At 39.2% G+C, this 25,544-nt stretch overlaps 1 protein-coding gene across 1 annotated transcript in view; it reads right to left on the bottom strand.

The window, feature by feature from the left end:
* Positions 1-1,170: 1,170 nt before the first annotated feature.
* hdac4 (histone deacetylase 4) overlaps positions 1,171-25,544 on the bottom strand; it is a 458,769-nt gene continuing 434,395 nt past the window's right edge. The window contains exons 23-27 of the mRNA XM_078551420.1: positions 16,638-16,756; positions 15,800-15,933; positions 8,590-8,674; positions 5,113-5,263; positions 1,171-4,904 (exon numbers count right to left, since the gene is read on the bottom strand). Of these exons, the coding sequence (XP_078407546.1) occupies positions 4,865-4,904; positions 5,113-5,263; positions 8,590-8,674; positions 15,800-15,933; positions 16,638-16,756 (529 nt within the window). The 3' untranslated portion in view covers positions 1,171-4,864. The remainder of the gene's footprint in view (positions 4,905-5,112; positions 5,264-8,589; positions 8,675-15,799; positions 15,934-16,637; positions 16,757-25,544) is intronic.

The following is a 25,544-nucleotide window of genomic DNA, read 5'->3' as shown; positions in this document are numbered from 1 at the left end:
CTCGCTCTTTGCTTCTCTATTTGTTTTTCACTTCCCCTATGAACCTTCTACATTCAGCCTGGTTCTCAATTGTATTATCCACCCGACACCTGTCATATGCACTTTTTTTTGTGTCATCCGACTCTATCTCTTTCGTCATCCAGGGAGTTCTGGATTTGTTTGCCCTACCTTTTCCCCTCATGGGATTATACCTTGACCGTACCCGAACCAGCAAATATTTAAAGGTAGCCCATCGTTCTGAAACTTGATATGAATTAGGATGTGGGTAGCAGAGTTTAGAATGATCTCAAGTTTATGGAGGGTCAAGAATGATAGGTCAGCCACAAGAGCATCAGAATGGTCTGTAGGTGATAAAGGTATAGATGAATGTTTCAGCAGAAAATGCATTGAAGCAAGTCAGAGATTGGCAATGTTATGAAAATGGAAGTATGTAATCTCTCTTATAGAGAGGGTATGGTGTTGCAAATTCAGCTTGGGATCAAATATGACACCGAGATTGCAAACAATCAGTTTCAGCCTGAGTCAGTGGCCCAGGAAAGCAGTGGTATGTGTATGGAGTTTGTGGTGGGCGCCGAAGATGATAGCTTTGGTCTTCCCAATGTTCAATTGGAGGAAACTGCAGGTCATCCAGAACTGGCTGTTGGATAAGCAGTCTGACAAATTAGAGTCAGTGGACGAGTCAAGAGGTGCAGAGGTAGAGATGGAAGTTGTCAGTGTATATGTCGAACCTAACCCCATGTTTTCAGATGATTTTGCCAACAGGCAGTGTGTAAATGAGGAACAGGAGAGAGCCAAGGATAGATCCTTGGGGAATTTCATAGGTATACATATGAAATCAGTCATATCTCATAGGAATGAAGTTGCTATTACTAGAAACTTATTATTTCGACCCTGATGAAGTTCAACTGCAGTCAACAGAAGAGATCAAACTTCAAAGTGATAAATTCATGGTAAGAGCTAGGTTACAAACAGCACTTTTGTTTTTTTTTTCATATGCATTCAGGTTTTAATTCTGATATTTATTAGCTAAAGAAAAATAATTTATTAGAGTTGAAAATGAAGAAAACTTTCTCCCTCCTGCTTTTAACTTTTAGCTCCATGTTTTAGTTCAATAGCAACAACAGAACTCCAAAGGGTCAGCAGGGAATAAGGAAGACACACCTTTAAATGTGATGTTGTAATTAGTTTTATTTACACCACAATAGCAAGTTGTCATAATGTGGTACAAAATACTGGACTCCTAATAAAGTCAAAAATGAAGTCTGTACTGTCAAGGAGATACACCATTGGTCAGTCTGAAAGTCTGACCAATTTCAACAGGCAAATGAAGACCATCAAAAGCTACCACAATAAGGCTATCACCAATAAAGTAGGTCCATACAATAGTTGATTGTGGCTAAAATACAGAAAATCAGTTCACTGGTACTGATAACAATGGTGGTGTCATTTTTGAGTGTGGATAGGTACAAAGAAGGTTAAAATATAGTTACAACTTCCATTACTACATACCTGAAATAAAAGTTTTTGGGTGAACAAACTTTAAAGTCCATCTCGCACATTTTTCATCCCCTCAAACTGGAAAAGAAAATGAAAGGCGCCTCCACTATGGAGCACAAAATGTAATACACCGTAACGTGATACTTTGTAGTCAATATCAAAACACGGAGGAAAGTGAGGCTGACAGGTAGCCATCACTCTTGCTTCGTAACTACAATACCGCCCCCAAAAAACCTCTCTTTGTAAATATTCATCCACATCGATCACAATACACAACTGCTAAGTGGATTACCGCTACACGATTTATGGTGGCAGAGATAAAGAACAGCTGCGCTGAAAGGTTAACTGTTTATGATCTTAAATACTTAGTCCAGAAAAAAAAATTGCTTGTCTCAAAAGGGTTGGCCCCAAGAAGACGCAGGCAGTTAACAGTTTTACAATTTTTTTTTTTTTGCTGTGTTCATAAAATTTTATATGCAGATTATGCAATATTCTACTGGTAATGACACAAGTGCTGGATTTTTTTGTCAAATTTAAGTATCAATTTATAACAGTATTAAAGAGAGTGATATTTGAAGATATTTCAATAAAGACAGAGGCATCTCCTTCTGAGGTTTACTAATATGTTCATCAGAAAAAAAATGTCAAAACCTCATCTTCAGATGCCAAGAAGAAAAAAAGCGAAACTTGGTAAGCTGCCCTGGAAATAACTTTTGCGAATTGCGTGCATACCTGTACAGAACAAATGGTATCTCTGCTTGTGGCACATGCAAGCTCACTATCTTCCATTTAATGAAAAAAATAAAATACAGTTCAATGCCCCTTAAAAGAAAACAAACAATGGGCCCTCTTAAAACAATGTTTAAATTCACCTTATCAAAAGAAGGAATGAATACATAACTCCACTTATTTAAAGGAATGTTTAACATCAAGAGTAGATGCAAACAGTTTCTTAAAAGTCACAGAATTGATGTGTTAATTGCTTTGCAATCAAACATACATAATCCTATAGAAAGTGTGGAACACTGTCTTAAAGATTACAGCTGGTTATATTTTATGTTGTGTAAATCTGTTTTAAAACAAAAATACAGTAGTGCCCTTATTCAGTGTTGCCAAACATCTCACACACGCACACATGCTCCACATACTCCTCACAGCGCTAAATTCATTAAGCTTCAAGCAACCATTACAAAAGGAGGAATGAAAACCATTTACCCATAGAGAAAAAGTTACTAGTTAATGACCTCCATGTCAGTTGTCCCATAAATTCCAGAGTGAGCGTGCTTGTGTACATTAACAGATGGCAGGACAGTGCGCCTTCTCCTACACTCTAGTGATAATGCTGTTTTACAGCCCAGGCTTCAACCAGCATTAATCACATTCTGGGGCCAACCCAAGCACCTGCAGAATAGAATCAACCACGGGCCCAGGACTAAGCGCTTTCCATCCCTGTCAATCGCTGATAAGCACAGCTCACAGACCCACACTGTAAAAACAATCAGTCTTTGGACAAAAACACCATCACAACCTTCCTTCTTGGTTTCAGAGTGGAGCAACTGAAATCCTTAATGCTAACTCCCCCTTAGCGAACGGCAGCCTTCTGCAGTGCAACCAGTTACAAATATCAAATATAGTATCACTGTAGTATTACTCATATTTAAATGGGTATGATATCACCTTGCAATACTATTCTTACAAGACTTCATTTATAAATCTACTTAGAACAGATCATATAGTAATATACACCAACTGGAATCATTACACAAAGTTTGAACAAGATCCCTCACTCAAGGTACTTCCTCCTGAAAAACTCCAGTTCACTTCTTTAAGCCATCAGAAAGCTACGTTCCATGTAGGAAAACAAAATAAGGAAAATTAAAATTAGACTGGAACCATGGAGTAATCACAAAAGAAGTCGTAAAAACAGAAGAATTTCAGAAAAATATCAGTGGGAAAGGTAACTGGAATTCTTACCAAAAAAGTAATTAAAAAAACCAAGTTATTAGGTCTTATGAAACATGGTTTAAAAACTTGTAAGGATTTCTTTATATAAAAGTAGATATTATTTTGTTAAATGGTTTACCAGGAGTAAAAATAAACACAAATAAAAAAAAGTAATGGTTAAGGTAGTTGCCAAGTGACTTAAACATGTTGGCTGACCACAAACATTCATAGTGAGGTATTCCTCTAAGTGTCCACAATCCATCTGTTCCCATCTTCAGTAAAAAGCCATCATTCTCCCTGTAAGTGCCCACCTAATAAAAATCAAACTTGGTCTGCTAAGAAAACATTTATGCATGATTATCTCCCGTACTATTAACAAATTACCTGGTCTTATCGTCAAAAAACCTCTTGTTGTCTAATGGATAACAGGTTATTATTGGTTTATGTTTTTAGTTTCTATTAGAAATGAGGACCACCGAAGTGGAAGTCTGGAAAAAAATCCTGCATCATGCTTTTGAGTAACATTCCAATCTTTTAACATGTTTACCTGTCGCAATTCAACCTAACACATGCTTTGTTATTGGTTGATTCCCTATACTACTCAGTGTTATATAACTCATCATAATAAGTAAAGCAGGTTCTAATGTTAACCTGCCAATTTCCAACAGTATATCTGCCACTCTGGACTGGCAACTACCTTAAAATAGGTTAGGATTTGTTTGGAAAAACAGCAAAAATGGTACTCCAACAGGGTATGAAAATCCAGGCAGAGACCGGATCTCGGATTTTTTTTTTTGCACGCATGCCAGGAAACACAAGGCTTCTTCACCCACTTTTCCACATCACAACAGTGGAGGAATCATTTCCACACTTTTAAGGCATTGTTCCTCAATTCAAAAATCAGCAACCATCTGTTGATAAAAAGGCACAAACGCTCATGTCTTCGTAGGGATTCTTAGGAAACACCCTCTCAGTTCTCTTCCATTCTGGTATAGTCTTTCTCTCCACACTGTAAATGTTCTCTGAATAATTACTGTACGTCACATGATTTTGTTGAAATTACAATCAATGCATCTGGACTTGTAGATGGCATTAAATCCTTTGCTAAAGGACAAGAACATTAGAAACAGTGGTTGACTGCCTGAGACAGGAGAACTTTTGAGTAGGTAAACTCAGAGCAGGGCTTTGAGATTACACCTCCTTGGTGACTCTGCCAAAGTAAATGCTGGCTGTCCCACAAGCCTATTTCAGGAATGGACAGAGAGGTAAAAAATCTTTACATTTTTTATTGCCAGCATTTTGCCCAGTTGTCCTTGGATTCTGGAAGAACACCACAGCAGGACACAGGAGATGCAGAATGAAGTCTTGGCAGAGTTAGAGAAATAAAGATATTGTGTGCAAAAGAGAGAACTCCAGCTGGCAACTACATAGGTGGCTCTTCCTCCATGGGTTCATCATCTGGCCTGCAGGAAAGGAAAAGAAAATACGCTAGTAACTTACAAACAGAAAAGACAAAGGCTCCTTAGTCATGTTTCTGTACAAGTCCACACACCAGATCGTTTGTCATAACAAGTGCTGTTTTCCCAAGAAGCTAACACCATCTCCCAGCTATCAACACAGAAACAAGTCTTGTTTACAGTGTCAAAAATGAGATATTCCTTCCTGTCTCACCTCTTCTCAGCATTAGATCCTTGTTTAACACCCATTGACAATGAAGCCATAGCCGTCACCGTGTCAGCTTCTTCCTTATCACACTTTTGGGCCTCTATCAGTGAATAACCCACAGTAGAGGAAAAGCGCTGTAGCGACTTCCAGTATTTACCTAAGAATACATAAAAGATTTTATTCAATAATATTGTTGTTTTAAATGAGTTAACATCTCTTAAATAGCAGAGGACTCTAATGCAAACATGCTCAGCGCTTGTCTGCTAATATCAGTCATGGTAATTTTTAGGCTTACATTATTGTAATGGGATAATTGCATTCCCCTCTTTACCACTATGAATAATTGACAATGGATAAACAAGCTTGGTGGACAATAAATACAGGGTGAATCCATTGAAATAATTTCAGTGGACTCAGATTTTATGGGGCAAGAGTTACAACTAAATGCATTTTTAACACCATAATTTTTGAAAGTATTTCAGGCTCTCAACAATAACTATTTTTGTCACATTTGTACAGTAGGAGTGTATTTTAAATGTGAGAAAGTCCTTTTACAAAAATATTTGAACAGGTTTATTTCTAAAATGGTACTTACATGCAGCTTTATTGGGAACTTAAAAAAACTGCCCTCTAGTGGAAATGTTAATTATTTGCCTTGTAATTTATATATATTAAACTAAGCTAACATTGAATGCCCTTTTGAGACCAATTTGCAAGTACTTTGGTTGGTTTCATTTGATGAATGTGTAACATTTCCTTCCTCTACTATAAATTTTTCCATACCAAGAAAAAAAATCTTAGTTGCACTGCCAACACCTACTTAAATAAGCAAGTCTAATTCCAGTTTACAGCAAGAGCTACGCTATATAAACTAATGGTGCCACAATGTCATTCCTTGTTCTATCTGGTGTCAAAGTAGGTTACTGCAGATTGCTTATATAAATGACATCACAAAACTGTCTTCTCTGGTTTAGTTTTGACTGCTTTGTTCTATTTGAAGCCATTAACCTCAGCACATAGTACCAATTTAAAATTTAATGCAGACAGCTCATGAAACTTCACTGATATATAAAAGACTATCTGGCTTATCTTTTTGATTTAAATAAGCAAATTTAAACTTTGCAAATGTGATATTACAGGATGATTGTGAGCACTTACTGGCCTTTCTTAAAGAGAAAATGAAATACATATTATTTTGTTGATATACTTAAATTAATTTCAAAGTTTTTAGCGGTCCCAAATGTACCAGTCACCCAGTATTTGTCGAGTATTGAAATCACCTTAGTCCTGATTCTAACTTTTACAACAATTTCTTGCTTAGAACCTTCATAAATTGATTCGTGCTTCTACACTTATAAGTGCAAATAATTTTTAAAAATGGTCATTCCTTTGCTTCTGCCTTTTTAGCCCTTCCTCCCATCATTGCAAATCGTTCCTCTCATGCACATCACTGCCAACCTCACTCTACTGTGTGTTAGATGTCATGATGATGTGACTTACGCATAAGTGATATTAATCTCTGATTTCATTGGCTGACCAAACATATATTGAACTGTTTAAAAAGGACTTTTAAAATGCAAGAAAAGTCATTGACTTGAGATGGTTGCCACAAGTCACCTGACATCTGGTATTGCAAGTTGACCAGTTTCTGGAATGTCTCAACGTAAATTATAATTCAGACATGCTACAACTTATTTCTATGGAATTTCATACCTGCTGATGTCAATAACTACTTCAAAAGATTTATTGAAACTGTACTGGACCTCACATTTGCATTTCTACAAGGCTACCACTCAAGATTGGACATAAAGTCTACCAGGACAATAGCTATACGGAAAGGTGTTTTTCCTATCTCATCAAGATGGATAATGAAACCCTCAGCAGCTAATGGCTGGAACATTATAGGCCATGAGACAATAGCTACAATCTGTTCAGACATCACCTAAGCAAATACCTTCTGAAATCATTATGGGGAGAGAGGTCACGTGACTGGAGTAACCATTTTGAGAATGTCTTTTAATACAGCATGCCAGCTGCTAAAACAAGAGTAGTCTAGGAGAGCAGCCAATGAAGCAGCTCCTTTCTCTTCTTTCCCAAGTTCAGAGCCCTATCTCTATCCAGCACAGAGACAGTGAATTTCCATCGAAAGGAATCTCAGGTGCAAAAATCATCGACTTCTGGAAAGATGGATTACGTTTTAAAAAGAAACTGCCTCTAGCAACTGGAGTTTCACAATGAGTTCACCCCCTGGAATTTCAAAATTACCATGGAGAAAAATCTGCCACAGCCACAGATACCAGCAAAGGACTCATGACAATGAGTCATGAGTTTTGTACCTTTAAGCATTGAGCTTTAATTCAGCTAAGAAAATAACTTCCTGCTGTATTGCTTATAATTCTATAATTCTATTGCATATAATTTGCAATAATGCTTGTGTGCGTGAGAGAGAGTGAGTGGGTTGAGAAGATCCAATGCAGGTTTACCTTAATGAATATTTTTTATATCTTTACCTGGGTGGATTTTTAACTCATTAAAAACTAATCCATTTTTGTTTTAAACTCAAGAGAGCCTGCTAGACTATTTTCCTTGCAATAAGCACATAAATGGTTAAATACAGAGTGTTAGTAAATACCGTCATCCTCGCTAAATTCACACAAAACCCTGTTACGGTCAGGTTTGGAGTGGTATCATAGGGGAGTCGTTTTTATCCGTCCTCATATGGCCGTAACATAGGAAATGACGAGACCAGGAGACCAGTCTGGGCTGACTGTTCCTTAGATTTTTTTCTGCTCTCCCTCTGAAGGGAGCTGAAGAGGTTTATTTCGTACAGTCAGCTGAGTTCACAGAATCCACACATGGATGTCATGGGCAGAAAACGGAGCTTTATTGCTCCAGCATGTGCAACTGTAACTCAGGTTAACTTGCCATTTGATTACAGAGCTAAAATATTAATATTTCCTGGTTGTTTTTCAAATGCAATATACAAAATGCTATTTTATTCAGAAATATTTAAGTATTTTTACTGCTTACGTTGTGGTCAATTGTTTGGAGTATATCCAATCTCAAGGCTTCAGGTGATACAAAAAGGAAATTCTCAGCTTTTAGATGTTCATTGACAACATGCCTTGTAAAATTCTGCCCCGACTCAAAGGGGTGAGAACTCAGTCTCGATAGGACACTTAAGGCTGCGAGGGAAGGTCTGGGGCTCATTACTCACTCTCCCTGAGCTGGAGAAACAGAGCTTGCTGCCAGATGCTTTATGTATACCAATATTCAGTGACATTCTGTGTGTGCATGACATCATCATATTTAATCTGATTTTTCTTTCCTTCCGAAGAAAAGGAAAGCTTTGAAGTCCAACAAAGTGCATCTGACCTACCACTAAATCAAATATCTTAAAAGTTAGGTAATTCAATGCAGTCAGTCACTGTCACAGATACAACAGCAGAAAATTGGGATAGTTCTGTTGCTTTCCACACTCACTTTGTATTTCAATTACATTCTCAATAGAGCGAACAGCATTGGGATTTGGTCTTTGCTGCAACACTTCTTGTGTGAATGGCTCAAGCTGAAGAGAAAGAAATCCAAAAACAAACAATTACTTTTTAATGAAAAGTGCAAAAACTTTTGTTCCTTTTATTAAAGCGCAGAAAGGTTTTTCACAATTTGATGCAGGAAATTATAAATGCATACTAACATGGCAAAACTAAATGGAAGCCACAAAACTCATTGTATACTAAAAGTTTCTGTAGTTTCTAGGTTTGTAATGTGTACACAGGAGTGAAGAGCAAGACAGCTGACAAATATATCCAGGGTCAGCAAATTTTAACTTGAAAAATGGATGCTTCAAGTTTAACCAACAAAACATTTTAGGGATCATGAGGCCACAAGGCCCCATTCCAACCAGCTGCTTTTTAGAGAAATCAGTCAAATCTGCATCTTTGCAAAATACAAGTTAATTCCTGAAAATGCTCAGACATGGTTTCCAACATCTAAATTTTGCTCTTTACAGTTAGTAACAAAGGAGTCAAGTCACACGAAGCATTGTCAAATTTATTTATTCACTTTTATTCACCTCTCTGCTGCATTTGAATTTACACTTTAAAAAGCAGTTTTTAGAGAATAAACCAGGAACTATAATGCTGAGCAACTCCAATTATATCTTGCTTTTATTGGAGCACTGATGCCCAATGGTTAGTGCTATGCACCAAGTCCTTTTTCTATTTTGTTTACTTTCTCTCAACTGTTGTGATCTGTTCACACACTTAGGAACAGAAAATAGAAAAAGCATTTTCGAAAACCAGGTAGAAACCCTTGAATTTTAAAAGTCATATCATTAAATAGACAAGTTCCACACATTTGCAGATCTTAGCACAACATTATAATATTTCAGGAAAACATATAATGGGAAATTAAATTAGCTATGAACAAGAGACTGTCCTCAACACTTTCAACACTGCAGTGTTCATTCTCTACTTTTATAATGCAAAAGGTAGTCTGAACCCCACCCCCACCCCCCCCACTATATCCTGCATCGTAAAGAGCGACAAAACAGAAGCACATAAGAAATGGAACAAGGCTGTTTATTATACCTTCACAAAATCTAAATTATAGAATGCACTGACACAGTTGCAACCCTTAGGTTAATGATTTTGTTTGCTGAGAAAACATCAACGTAGTAGCCTTTTTTAAAGTTGCCAAAATCTGGAATGGCTCCCATTGTACAGGACAGTTGTATCCTCACTGTGCTGAGGAGTAATTCCACAAAGAGGTAAAAGGCAGAGCTGATGGATGTAAGTCAGATGAATCTGAACCAGCTCCCACAATACAGATTTCTACATGGCAGCTATCCATTATTTACATTGGGCTGAAAAGGCATAGGATTATTGTACACAGAAAGAATAGAAGAACCCTAGGATAGACACTATCTGAATTTACATCAAGTTTATATTTGATTAATAACTTCACTTGGGCTGGGATCAAATCCAAATGAGTCTTCATTGAATGGTGGAGTGGGGGATGGGGTGGGGTGATGGAAGAGGTTAGCTTTTCAACTCTATTTGTTAAACAAGGGTAAGATTTCATCTGAGTATTGGAGGATCAAACTGTTCTGTGGAAATGTTTTCATTTAGCTGATGCTGCTCCTTGGTGTGTGATTTTCAGGGGGAAAAAAACAAGGCATAAGAGACAGATGAAAAGCAATTTCAAATCATCCACACCAATTTATATTTTGGACTCTGCATACAACACACTTGGGCAGTAGAATTTTCATCCACCTAATGCTTTGATATGAGATAAACCCTTAACTTTAAGCATGTAGCCACAGCTTTTGGATAGAGCTGCATTTATGCAAAGATTATATATTAAATGAAAAAGTCAGCATTCCCACTGAGCCTGTTCAGACTTTCTTCACAGAATGTGGATATCAGTAAGATAATCATGTTCCATGTAACTTTCTCCTTACAAATCAGAGAAAGGAGTCAATCACATCAGTCATCTATCTTATTTGAAATACAAAATTATCAGTAAAATCTATCAAAGGGACCCTATAAAACATTTTAATATTTAGTTTTTAAATTAATAATTTCATCCAGAGGCACGAGATCTATCAAAGTGCTGATTCACTGAGGGCACACCAGAGGATCATTAAATTTCCAACTGAATAAATTCATTTTCTTAGCTGTGATAAGCACATTGTCTGGCAGTTTAACTGTGTGTGTATATATCATGCTAGTCTTGGTCTGAGTTCTAGCAGAAATTAGCCAGTGTTAAATTCAAGTGGATATTTGCAGTTCTTTGAATTATTTGCCATGTTCTATGTCCAAAGTGATTCTGGAATAAGTCCAAAGCAAATAGAAATAAGGGCCAGGATTTTCCATTCGTCGTGCAGGAGCAGGTGGTTGCGGAGCGGAATGCGATTAACGCGGGCAGGCCAATTAAGGACCCCCCCTGCATGGATTGTGAGCAGTAGTGCTCAGCGCTACCTGTGTGGGCGGGAGGAGGTGGGAGAGCCGGGTCCAATGCTCTTTCATGCATGTGCGCGAAAAGCGCTTCAATCTCCCGAGGCATAGAGTTGCCTCTGGGAGATTGAAGCACTTTTTATAAAAATAAATAAATACATTAAAAATTTAATGAAGCATGTCCCCTCGTGTGACTGTGTCACATGAGATGGGACATGTTTTTATTTAATTTGTAATAGCTTTAGGAAACCTCATCCCGCTCGTGGATGAGGTTTCCTAAAAAACCTAAAGGCCGCTTGGCCTTTTCGCCTGCCCCGCCGACCGTTAGATTGGACGGGCAGCAGAAAATTCAGGTTAATTACCTGGTTAATGGCCTTAATAGGCCTTTCAATTATTGGCTGGTGGGTGCGCATCCGCTGAACAAAATATCGCGCGACTTCGCGATGTCATCAGGACGCACGCCCGACATCATCGCGCATCATTTTACGTTCCTGCGTGTCGGGCCTATGCCCGCACACCAAATGGAAAATTTTGTCCAAGGTATTTTTTGTTTCAAATTCCACCTACAGCTGCTTTTTCCTTCTTCTCTCCATCAGTTTAAAAATCACAGCAAAAATAAAATCAAGATAGAAATTCACAGCTCAGCAGCCAATCCGATAGAATGATATATATAGAGTTGTACACATTTTTACAAAGGTACATCAAAGGGTTAAGCACACAATCTTGTGATTAATTTTCCTTCTGGTGCCGGATTATATATTTTTTCCACATGAAAGCCCTTGTAATGCCAAAATTTCATTGTAAAGGAATTCAGAATTCAAACAAGAAGCTGTATGTTCCAAAATGTTCTGCACATGCTTATGCTGGAAACATGCTAACCTACTTTACTCCTGTGCCAGGAGGAAATAATGTGCGTTAATAACTATGAAAAAGATATGGTATAGTTTACAGTCTGCAGCGAGATACTCTGTAATCTAACTGTGGCATGATACTAAGCATGATCAAACACTTGACTCTTGGCTGTTTTGATCCTTAACCCCTCTTTCATAAAATACTATATTTAATCCATCAAAGACCAATTTGTTTCCTTTTTTACTAAAAGAATTATTAGCATAGGATTTAGGAGCCAAGACTTACACCATCTCCCTTTCAGCTGCAGAGTTAAAATGAAGAACAAATGCTCTCTGAACTGATGTTTGTTTTGTGAGAGAGTCCGAAAAGGAAGTGAACAAATGCTTGAGAGAACACAAACGTCGTCTTGTTCAAAGATATGGTGTAGCCTACAGTCATCTTGTTCAAACACTTCATGCCATTGCCAGCAATAGCAAGTAGTATTTGTCAGGTCAGAGTAATGATGTCTCCTCTGCGTTTCTATTTCACAAGGGCCAGGCTTCTAGTCAGGTCAAGGAAACTCCAGTTAACATTTCATCACAGTTTTTCCACATGCCAATTTGATCAATTTTCCACGGTTCCAGCTGCAGCACATATCTATACACGTGTACCGACTTCTACTGACATTCTTCCATTTTACAAGCAGACACCAGGACTAATGTTTGAAATTCCAGTGCTCTCACCACTGAGATGTGGCAGTCTGACAAACCCAAATGTCTGATTTCTCTCTTCCTCCCCCAAATCTCTTTTAGCGCTAGTCAGGATATTCAACAGTCTGTGAAAAACCCTTGTACAATTTACAAAATACCCCCATCAAAACAGCATTAACGTTCCTAAGGAATCAGCAGCAAATATTAGGTTTAAGTGCACAGATTGTATGTAAACAGAAATAAAACCACTTGCCAAGTGCAGTGATACAGGCCTTTACAAAGCTGAAACTCTCTGGATATTCTGTAATCATAGTGCAGTGCATTCTTATAGCAGCTGTAATGCTCTACACGGTCCTTTACCTATTGCTTTGCTCCGTTTTATAGTTCCTCTATATTCTGTATGTCAGTCCAGCAGTTATTGTTATTCAGTCCAAACTGTGACAATGCAGGTTCCATCATCACATTTCATTGAATGTAGGAGTCACACAGGACACTTATGGCCATCTGTGCAGTCTCACTTATTTCCTTTAGTTTGGCTGCTTTCTTAATTCTGATTCAATCAGACACATTTCAGTAGTTTCAAACCCTTTTTCTCAATAAGAATTCTTCAGCCTTCCCTCTTAGGTAGGTCCAGCAAAGAGATCTCATGATAATGCTTGGCTAAGCTGACAATGTGTTAGGAGTGCCACAGGTACTGGGGACTGCAATGCCAGATGCCAGTATCAATGGGAAGGCTGGTCCATTGGAAGGGAGCAGCCAGGGGTAATTAAAGGGTCAGCAATTCAGGATTGAGATGAGGAGAAATTTCTTCAATCAGAGGGTTGTGGATCTTTGGAATTCTCTACCCTGGAGAGCTGTGGATGCTCAGTCGTTGAGCATGTTCAAGAGCGAGATTGAATGGTACAGCGGGCTTGAAGGGCCAAGCGGCCTACTTCTGCTCCAATTTCTTATGTTTCTCATGCTCGTATTTATAGACTTTTTAGCAGGCCTCCCTTCTGGCTGTATTATGTGACAAACCTCTACTGTAAATATATGCTGGAGCCTTTACTTGATTGGCATGCAGGCTCCAAGGTCACTGGGTCGGACTACATTGGAGTGGACTCAGCCGGGCGGCCATAGAGTAAACTACCATGCCATCAGCTTGGTGTATTTACATTCACAGGTCCCTTTGGAACAATGGTTACTGGGATGAGATTAAGTGTCCCTCAGCACAAATATTTAATTTTGTTTTATCTGCACTGCTTGTTTGAAATGCATATAATCTGCCACAAAGTGGAAACATAGCTGACTTTTATCAATGTAATGGTGCAATGCTCCACCATGCACACTCCTCCACCTTCTTGATCAACCAACTACACTGGCCATGTGCAAACCTACAATAAACATTTACAGATTGTGGCATTTCATTTGGAACCACATTTTAGAGTTTGAATAGTTTGGGCTGTACTGGCTATCCTTCGTATCCATTACATTAGACAACAATCATATTCCTTGAAGACAGTTTTTGTGAAAAGGGTTTACTTATATCAGGCACGATTGTTAGTAATAAACCAAAAATATTTTAATATTTCTTGAATTCAAGTCTAAATATACCCTTAGCATGGAAAATGGATAATGCTCATGATCTATGACCATGCTAATGCTGTTAAGCATCAAGGTTGGTTACATCTGGAATTTTTGCTTTGCTAGTTAGAAATCTTTAATATTCATGGTCTTTAACTTGGTTGCCGGTTAAATATATTTATTGTATATCACATTGTGTACCATTCATTTTATCTAAGTGGTTTGAAACTATAATGTATATTTAAAAAAGACTCTTGGTCTAAAGTTAAATATTATGCATCACATTTAGTCTCTTAGCTACAGTATTACACAGCGTTAAACAGCAAGTTTACACAGATGTGCAACCAGATGTTCGACTACTCCTGTGTCAGCTTTGAAAAGTATCCCACGCAAACACTTAAGCCAACCACTTATGTTTACTGTTTGTAGTTCACGTTTAATTTTTTTGTGTATGTGTTCATTTAAGTGACATACAGTTTTGTTGCAGAACTGTTTTTCCTTGGATGCGGTCATTCACAGTTGGACATTCGGACAGTGCTGTCTATGTCTAATTGTGCTTGGAGATATAGAAGTACATATATTTAGATGAAGTTTAGAGCGGCAAATGTGTCATGACCAAAACTCCTAACATTTCAGATAAAGAAATTTAGGTCACCCTCCAGTTTAGTACAGAACTGGGACAGAGCAATATGTAGTTATACATCAACTGTTAATTATGAATAATGGTCAACTGGTGAATCACTTAGCAGTAGCTTTCACGAGAGAAGGAACTCTTGTTATTGTTAAATGATCAGTCACCATCTCTGTGCAACTTACAATGCCAAAAGATCAGGCACTGGTCACTCATCTGCAAAATGTTGTATTGCGTGGAAAGGCCCATGAGCAGCAGAAACAGAAAGAACAAAAAGCAGAGGTAGAAACAAAAAAACATGAGTAGAGCACTGGCAATAAGCTTAGGCTGTGCTAAACTGTAACTATCATCGCTCACCTCTCCTGTGGGAGAATATCCATTTCACCAGCAGCAGAATTTCAGAACAAACAGAAGTTTTGTATCATGAATTATAAGTATGGGGAAATGCTTAAAATACATCAGCTCACCAACGTGCTGCAGAGTGGTTCTTCACTGCTTCTAGCTCACATGTCTAGTCCCCAAATTTAGCTGGGTTGTTGCAAAGAGGATGGCACCTCCATGACTGGGGCATGTGGGAGGGAGGGGACAGGTAGTTTGATGAGATAATTTCTGAGCAGAAGGTTTCAGAATCGTATTGCTGGACGCAAGTGGTGGTGGTCATGGGCAGATCAGTGAATGGGAGAAAAATGCCTTAAAAAGTGGGAGTCTCAACCTTACAAGGAAAAAATGAAGTGCAGAAATGTTTCAGCAGAATTGTAGTTTACTTTAAACAAATGTAATAGTTCTAATAGGATATATTCAAACAACTTTTTAGAACTCTCCCCAGTTCATTGTTGCAACTGGTTATTATAATTATTTCATCTAAGTTACTGATGAACTAGTCCTGTGGAATTACATTTCTTTTGGAAGTCTGCCTTCATTTCATTCATAATCTGTAGCAAAAGGCGCACCTGTGAGTTCTTGAACTTGTCAGCTTATAATGTGCATTGATGTTTTACCTCATTTCCAAGTAAAGCAGAAACACATGCTTCTGAGGCATCACAAATGGCAGTGAGATCGTGGCCCCCTTCCAGGGCTAGCACGACACGGCCTCCAGCCAGGCCCATCAGCTGTTTGGTAAGGTAGCCAAAACCTGTGTCAGGAAAGAGGAAATGCAAGAGAAGTCAAAGGTCAGAAGCCTACTTTGACTCTTGGCAAACGATCAAAGATTCCAAGTATTACATCACATCTGAAATGGCCACCAGGGATTACTGGGACTAAATGTATAATATAAGCCAGGTTTAATTTCAATAAATACAATTTACTATTTCAGCTCAGGCCTTTTTGATCTTCTGTTTAATATATGCATTTTTTTGTGATAAATGTTTTGAATTTCCTAAAGTGGCACGCCATCTCCCTCCTAAGGGCCTCCAAAAAAATGCCCACTTCTCGTTTTCTCCAAGGCAAAAGCAGCAAAGGGAACATTATAAACAAATATCTCAGAAATGCTTAAGGTTTCTACTCATGAAAAAAACCATTAACTATATGGTTTTAGATTATTACATTTTCAACCCTTAAATTCTAACATTATACTCTTTGTTTATGGCTTTTCAAACAAAGACTCATTTTACAGCTCAACCAGTAAACCCGTGGCTCCTCTGATGGATTTAAAGCTCCTTTTGAAGATTTGTGCTCATATGTTCCTTCCCTCCTCCCTAGAGCTGGAAAACGTGGGTCATTTACTCTCACTAATTTGGCTCTCAAAAATTTGAGATTTTATTTAATACTCTGCTCTTATTAAACCACAACACCCACTTGAAATAAAACCATAATTTCAGTTGTCATGAGAAAACTTACATTTAGCTGAGACTTTGTAACCTCCGAGAGGGGCAGGGTGTCCTTCAACAGCGTCAAATCCAGAGGACACAAGTACCATATCAGGGGCAAACTCATTAGCAATGGGCATCACTACTGTCCTGTAAAGAAAAACAAATATCATACTTCTTAGACTGTCATAAATAATTACAGATCTTCACGGTACTCTATTGTTTTAAAAAATGCTGACTCTAATTAAAAAGGTCAACAGTGAAGGTATAAACCGATTAAGTTTATTTTTGGTTTCACATTACACTAAAATTTAGAAATTATGAAGAAAAATTATGCTGACTCTACTACTTTCATATCTAGCAAACCAATTTTTTAAGATAATACCTTTGTTGCTTTTAGATATTGGGAAGATGTAGCAGTTGAATTTTAGCCCCATTTGTGTTTATTAAACTAAAGTTACTGGAGCAATGCAGCAGTGCTATGCACTGGAACATTAGCATTCTGCTACTGGAGTATGAGAACATAGTTTAACTGTTAACTCTGCTCAGATCCCAATTTGTGCTGCACAGAACAGGTTAGTGGTGATGGTGCATCATAGCAAAATGGCTGAATCTGTTTGTTTCTGTGTACTACAAGAAAGGCAATTATAGTCTGGCCCCAATCAGGATATGGGGATATGGAACAGCACTAACAGGTTTTTACACTGCTGTATTCTAGGAGGCGAGATGGGGGAGATTCAAATTAGAGAGCTCAGCTCTTAAATGCATAACAATTTCCATCCAAGACTGGAGAACTGTTGAAATGAGAGGTACATATCTTACAAGAGGTCTCACACCAAAAAGATTCATACGGTGTTACAGCACAAATTTAGGCTCTTTGGTCCACCAATTCTACATTCGTCTACATGGGCCCCTTGGAGAGGTGGGAATTTTACAGCACCCCCACCAACGCATTTAAAGGCGGGTTTTGGTTTTTGGGGGGGGCGGCGGTGCCGCCATTAGGCAGCCTGCCCGCAATTAGGCCTATTGAGGCCCTTAAGTGGACTATTAACTGCCACTTATGGTCCACATTCCACTGCAATTTTTACGATCTGCAGGAAACGTGGAAGCAAGGCGAATAGTCCAGCAGCTTTGATAGCGTGGGCTGCTCTTGGACAAGACGGGGTGGTACCTCCTTTGGGGAAGATAGGGGGTCATTAGCCCCTCCCCCCACCTCCCAGCCTCTCTACCCGACCCCTGACCCTCCACCCACCTAGGGTCTCCCAACTGTGCCCACCCAAAATCCCTGAACTCACTTAAGTCTGGTATCCATCTTCACTTCTTCCTTGGGACTGCTTGTAGCCCCAGCAGTGGCCACTATTGTCTACTGGTGCTGCCAGGGCTACAGAGCTGGTGGTCAGCCGGGTTGGTCAGTAGCGCTCCAGGGTGGGACTTCCTGTCCCTGAGGGGCACTAATTAAGGCTGCCCCCAGCGTATTATCACTGTGCCACAGTAAGATTGCATACTAGTGAGGTGCCGAATGACTTTTAGCTCAAGGGAGGTAATCTGTCCCCCTGTAAAATCCACCCCTCAATCTAATTCCACTCTCCTGCTTGATTCTCATATTTTAATATGCTTTTTTTCAAGAACTTATCTAATTCCTGTTGTAAGTGCATAAGGTTCTACTTCACTTTTTGTTTAAATACTTTCTAACTCATCCATTTAATTCTTTTTGTGAAGATCTTTATTCAACTGACATAATACAAGCGATCACTGTTTACTGTTTGAGGTCTTTGTCTTGAATCCATATCTTTCCTATAATACAGTTCTAAAACTATACACAACATTCCCAATGCACCTAAGGCCTTTTCACTTGTAGTTATTCATCACTCCTACTCCAAGTTCATTACTATTTGAATTGAACACAGGCCCGCTAGAAGCTGTCAAAGGCTGATTTTAAACAAAAACAAAAATGCTGGAAAAACTCAGCAGGTCTGACAGCATCTGTGGAGAGAAAGACAGAGATAACATTTCGAGTCTGTATGACTCTTCTACAGATCTGATTTTAAATTATATCTTGACTCTACCATTACAACAGTAAGGTACAGCCTGGAAAACTGGCACGTTTACAAGGACAAAGGTAATAACTGATACACTATTTTTCAAATGTTGAGAGTTTGATAATGTTTTGGGTTTAGGGCGGCGTAGTTAGCAATCAAACTCTGGAAAAACCATCTGAACGATTTCATCTGTGACACCTACAGATTATGATGAAACCACTTAAAACATACGACTGTTACGGAAACCAATCATCTTCTACATGCTGGACTTGTCATTAGCTGTAATGAAAGAGTGACAGTGCACAGAACACATGACTCCAACCAAATTCTGGCCACCTCAATCTGGCTTTCTTTTCAGTGGTGCAAGGCAGAGATCTAAATCATTCTACAACTCAACTTATTCACACAACGTCTTGCTTTTAGTAAAAGGGAAGATTAGTGTGCATATAATAAATACACTGCTCACTTGTTACAAGTATACAATTAAATCAAATAGTTTACAATTAAATTAAATGGTTTTAATGAGCTCATGGGCTGAAAGAGTGAATTCTCTGTTTGTCACATCACTCTTAAAGTACCAAGTATATCTGTTCCCAAAATACATGGCAGAAAAAATTCTAGAAGCAACAGGATGTAGGTGAAAAGGTACTAAAATGGATAGCGGTTTTTAAAAAATGATTTAGTGTTGCAGTATTAAGAGGTTGCTCCTGCCACAGCATTTGCAAATAGAGACCCAAGAGTCATATTGGAAAAAATACTTACTCAAGCACGACATCATCAATCTACTTGGGTCAACCACCAATTGGTCAAATGCTGTATTGAATGGAATCCAAAATGATTCTCTTTAAATTGCAGATTTACAGGATTCAAGGTAGTTTTTGTTAAAAATTATATTTTCAATGGGTTATATTTGCATTTCAAGGACAATGGGGAAAACAGTTTCTGCAATGTTCTTACAACACAGCTAAATAGTGATCCATGTATGAAACAAGAAATACATCTTATCAGTGCCCTCATGAAGTTAATTTAACCTTACAGTCACCTGTGTGGGATTAAGATAGGGCTTAATTAAAACAAAGCCATATATTCCAGAGGTACTTTCTTCAACAGGTCTATAAACCTAGGCTGAAGTATACTAATACTATATTCTATCCAACAGTAACTACACTGATTTGGCATGAATGCATCAGGTGAATTTATGGTATTCAAATGCGTCTTGTCTATGTCAATGCCAACCTTTCAGAAAACCACACCGTTTCATGAAAAAATTCTAAACTTCAAACAAGTAATGAAATGACCCCAAGTAAAATAGCATCTGCAACATATGCAATAAATACTTTTTGAAGTTGAAGTTATCATTTCTCCTCGAAATACTAAATTGAAGCAATTAAATTATCAGGTTCCGCAAGTCCATCTTTCTATTTCTTTGTTTAGGGGCAAAAACAGGCCTGGGGCATTTCTAAAACTCAGGCTCATCACTGACAATCTTCAGAGGCTGAACATGTGAGGCAGGAGCTCACTTAGTCATCCCAGGTTTCCCAGAAATAGAACGAATAGAAAATAAACTGCTGGTGCCAAGTTTAACATCTCAATCATGTGTATTTGTTGTTATTCCTATTTATCTACCACAATTATGTCGAACAGGTTTTTTTTCTCAACCTAAGGAATTTAAAGAGGCACTGTTCTCAAACTGACTTTGTGCATTGAGGAGGAAGAGGAGTCAGAAAGGTATGCTTCATTTTTGTCACAATGATGATGCCATGTGCAAGTGAGGCAATAGTTTGTTTTACAATGATGTGTACCATTCTGCTCTACGTTATTGAAGAAAAGCAAAAGATTTGCCAAATTTCTTCATGAAAATAGTGTCCCTTTGAAACACACGGACTAAACAGAAGACAAACAGAAGAAGCCATCAGTGTACTCATTAAGCAGACTATAACTCACTTGTGACTTGTCCCTTGAGCTATTCGGTCAGCCTTACTTGTGGAGCTATATTTATCACTTCTTGGAGCTGACTAGGACATAACAGGTATATATAGCATAAGGGAGTTTTTGTTACAAACACATTACAGACACAAAGTTAAGGGGCAATGAGAAAACCAAAGAAACTAAAACTTCACCTCATTAGTTATCAACAAAATAAAGCAGGAACAAAAAATGATTAAACTAACTTATTCCAAGTAAATTGTGGTGCGTGGAGTTAACTGTATATGTACAGGAACAAATAGATTGTGGTTCAGGAATAAAAAACTATCTGAATAAGATCGGTAGCAGATTTGATATTAACTGTGGAGAACATGAAAGAAACAAAATATTCTAAAAAAACCCACAGGTTTTTTTTTTACACAAAACCAACCTCAGTGCTAAGTATTTGACGGTATTTTGAGCAGCTATTACACATGCTGCTTTTCCTGCTTTGAAGTAGAGCTGGGGTTTCAGTGCAAAGCCATAGGTATAAATGATCACAGTACAGAGACATCACTTCTTCACACTGCTGGATGGTAAAATTGAGACTAATATTATTTCGCCCAAAAGGTTAAAACACTTGCAATTCCTAATCTTGAAGTCCATGAATGATAAACATGGACAAAGCAGTAGATGCTCAAAATAAGGAACATGATTATTTTTCTTCCATTGTAAAACACTAGCTTAATTTAGATCTAAGTGTTGCCTGTTCTGTCCCCCAATGTCATATCCCACTCCCCCCCCAACCCAATAGTACCTCACAATCTGCCAATCTTCAGAATACAGTGTTTTTATTTCAGAATGCTGTTCTGTTTAGGAAAAAAATGAATTCTATAGAATTCAACGGTGAAGCAGACTGAATTATGCTACTCCACTGAGACAGTTGGCAAGCAGAAGGCTGGATACCTCCCCATACAAAATGTGGAAGGGAGAAGAAAAAGAGAAAATAATTAAAGCAAACTGAAGTGAGCAAGTCACCACAGGTCACTCTTGTCTACATTTCTAGTTACAGTTAGAGGCAGCATTAGCTGAGGTTACATATCTACCTTCTTGATAGGAAGAAAGGTGCATGGCAGAGGGAAACCTAAAATGAAGAGGGCGGTGGGGGTGGGGGATCAACAAAAATACGACAAAATTTGAAAATAACTTGGGTGTGTTTCATATCCATATCGTTGCTGACATGATTATATTGGTCACACTAGCTGTTGGAGAAAGGGTTAACATCTACTAGCATGGGACATTCAATTACTGTATCAAAACTGTGCGCCTTCCACAACTTCAGTAACCTTGGAACAGCTGTACTCCGCATGCAGGTCAAGCCATGTAAAAAGACATCTGCTAGACACTGACCAGCCAGTGCTGTTTTATTTGAACCACATCACTAATAGCCATTTAATACATTTATAAGTCTGTGTGTTGCACCCAACAATCACCTGACCTATAGTTTTGCTGCTACTCTGCGATGATGGAGCATGCTTTGCAGAAACAAGAGAACTGTTACCTTATTGGAAATCTGCTCACTTTAAAAATACACAGGCAAAGAAGTATTGTACCTGATTGCAGCATTTCTATTACAAACTAGTCTTTAGCCCAATCAGAATTTCTTTCACTGCATGTGGTTTTGCATTGAAAGTATTATATTACTGATCACTTCATTAACAATGCAATTTCTTACCTCACCCAACCAACACACGTAACAAGATAATAAACACTTGCATGAGCAGGTACTAAATTGTTGTCTCAGCTGCATTACTGGCTTCAGTCTTAAGGCATTGATTGCAAATAAATAGGTTACAATTGACAACTTTGAATCCAAACATGGCTGATTGTTTCCCTTGGAAGTGATGCAAAGTCATGCTGCACTTACATGTGGTTATGTTATACCCATGTCCCCAGTGTACGAAGCTCCTTAAACCACCTCCCCAGTACATTTCCCACAAACACTCAGAGACTGTGTTTTTTATATTTATTTACCCTGTACATTTTTCCAAACAAAGGCAGAGCTAGAGACCATGGATTTGTTCTTTTTCTGGGGTGGGGTGAGGTGAGGTAAGGTGAGTGTGGCAATGAACCTTTGTGTGGCTGGGTCCCTCCAGGGTGGAGGTGGAGATATTTGCAACATCTTGTGGTTTACCATCCACTGATATGTAAGGGGTCACTGTGGGCCTCTATTCAGAGATCTGATTTATATTTCATTCTCTCTTGCCAGAAATCAGCAGGCAGAGTGAGCACATGGTTTCAGCACAATTCCAGGCATCCAAATGGTGCAGGATGCCAGTGACTGCATACAAATCGCTTTGCTGGCAGTGCATGCCAACTCTTCCCTATACCAGAACCAAAACAGATTCCACTCCCTCAATGCCCAGCCGATGTGTTCTCATAGGTAAAGAAACATTCAGGTCTGTGCTTGGTGTCCTGACAGCAGTCTGCTACGTCAGCTGCATTTGAGCAACCAGGAAAATCAAAAGGTGCCTACTGTGATACAAGGGCTATCTACTGACAACATGGTTGATGACTCAGAGCAGCAGGTGAACAATGAAAGTCATTCTGCCACAGAAAAAGTGAGCAAGCAGACCACTGGTGTGTTAGAACATTTCCACTCTCTGGACTGCTCTGGAAGAACCCTGCAGAACTTGGCAGAGTGGGTGTCAAGATTCATCTTGGTCTGCTGCACAATCTTGCTATCATGAGGAGACAACTCTTTCCATCAACTACAGAGGGGAAATTGGAAAAGGAAGACAGGAGGAAACCTAGACACTACTTTCTGACTTTTGAAGATCAAAGTGCAATGCCAAGTGCAATACCAGAAACTGCAGCTCCAATTCCCAAACAGTCACAGGCCTTACCATCCTTCTGCCACAGAGCATCACAGTGTTCGCTTAGGCACAATGAAAAAATAAAAGCCAATACAAATAAACATTCCAAATCAAATTTTTAAATGAAATCATGTCTTACTGCATACAAAGGTAAACTAATCACCCTTGTGCATTTCCTTAGTTTCTGTCTTGACTATTCTGGTGCCTGTACATTGTGCTACTCCAGTGGCCGCAGCATGGTTAGTGGAAGGATGCTGACTTTTGGTGGCGGTAACTGTAGATGGCCTTGCAGGATAACATCTGTGGACTGCACCATTGTGGCATGAGTGGCAGCGGTCCGGACAGGCTGGCAGGCAGGCAACAGCAAGGGTGCAGGCGGAATGGTAGAAGTGGGAGGACAAATGCTGATGAGGGTAATTGACCTGAAACGTTAACTCTGTTTCTCCCAAAAAATCTGCCTGTCCTGTCGAATATTTTCAGCATTTTCTGCTTTCATTTAAAAAAATTATGCATTTTAGAATAATATAGACTTACGTGTATAACTGCAATCAAAATGGTCACTTATTACTCGCCCATTGCACAAGCAAATAAATTGCTATACAGTGAGTCCTCGGTTAACTTTAACATCAGTAAGTTAATGGGGCCTTTAATCTCGTTGAGCGTCGTGAGATTCATTTTGACGTCATTTTCTGCATGACCCGATTGGTGCCAGTTTGGAGCAGCCTCTCCTGCTCTCTAACTCTCCAACTTGTGACCTCTTCCCGAGCCTGGCCTCCGACCTCTCCCCCTCCCCAACCCTCCGACTTGCGGTCTCTCTCCCCCCACCCCGACACCTGCCCCCCCGATTTGTGACCCTTCACCGATGCCTGACCTGTGACCTCTCCCCCTCCCTGACCCTTGACTTGCGACCTCTCACCTTCCCTGACACACTGACTTGCACTCTCTCCCTGACCCTCTGACTTGCAGCTTCTTCCCATGCCTGACCCACCCGCTCACTGAATCTCCTACTCCTTGACTCACCTTCTCACCACTACTCTCTTCTGAGCATGTGTTCCGGTTCAATCCAGATCTTAACCAACGCCAGAAATCTGGGGTTGTGAAAGTGCGAATCCTGACAATGCAGCAGTGCAGAGTTGGGGCTGAGATATTCCAAGTTTGTTGTAAGTGGCCGAAGCTGCTCCTCCTGCCTCTCACCGCTCGTCTGTAGAGCACTCACTCACAGTGAGGGTTCAAGGAGAGGGAAGCAATGAGTGGGAGCATTTGGAAAAGAAAAACATGGATCATAATAGCCCCAGCTCAGCATTTCTGCACCATTGGGACTCACAATTTCACACCCTGGAGCTGCTGTATTGGATCAGATGTGGATCTTAAACAGGAACGCAGGTTCAGGAGAGGCAGGCTGTGAGAGGATGAGTCAGGGAGCGGGAGCTTAGACGAGAGGGTAAGTTGGGCATGGAAGGGAACTGCAAGTCAGAGGTCGGGGAGGGAAAGGGTGCAACTCAGAGGGTCGGGTAGAGGAAGGATCTGCAGTTACCAGGAGGATCAGGGAGCAGGAGGGCCGGGAAGCAGGATAGGCAGCCAGCAAGTGGCACTGTAAGTAGAAAATTACATTTTTTCTTTGATATTTTTAAATTTATTTTGAAAGATATTTCATTTACCAATGTAGGAATTTAGCAATGTAAATTATTTCAACATACATGGTACAGTATAATACATTTTTTTTTCCTGATAAGGGAGGTCCTACAGAACCTAACTCCAGTTTTAAAGCTGATTCTTATGGGAACCTATGTTTTACTTAAAGTCATTTCATTTAAGGTCGTAATTTTCAGGAACACAACCACAACTTTCAGGGAGGATTTACCGTTAATTGTTTATAATTAAACTACTATCCTTGCAAAGCCAATTTCAAATCTTCTCCTTTTATGTTGTGTTTATGAAGCAAGGAAGTGACCCTGTCAGGTGGCGTAAGTTGCTCTAAAAGTGCTAAGTCCAGCTTCAATCATCATTGTGGTGGCCAATTTTGTTTTAGTCTCATTGAAATGCTTCTGACAATCTTGTCTATTGCTTTGAACCTAGGAGATTGGACTGATTTTTCTCAGCATTTCCTTCCAGATTTTT

Source organism: Cetorhinus maximus, chromosome 11 (genome assembly GCF_964194155.1).
Source record: "Cetorhinus maximus chromosome 11, sCetMax3.hap1.1, whole genome shotgun sequence".
NCBI lineage: Eukaryota > Metazoa > Chordata > Chondrichthyes > Lamniformes > Cetorhinidae > Cetorhinus > Cetorhinus maximus.
This window is presented reverse-complemented; position numbering and strand designations above follow the sequence as displayed.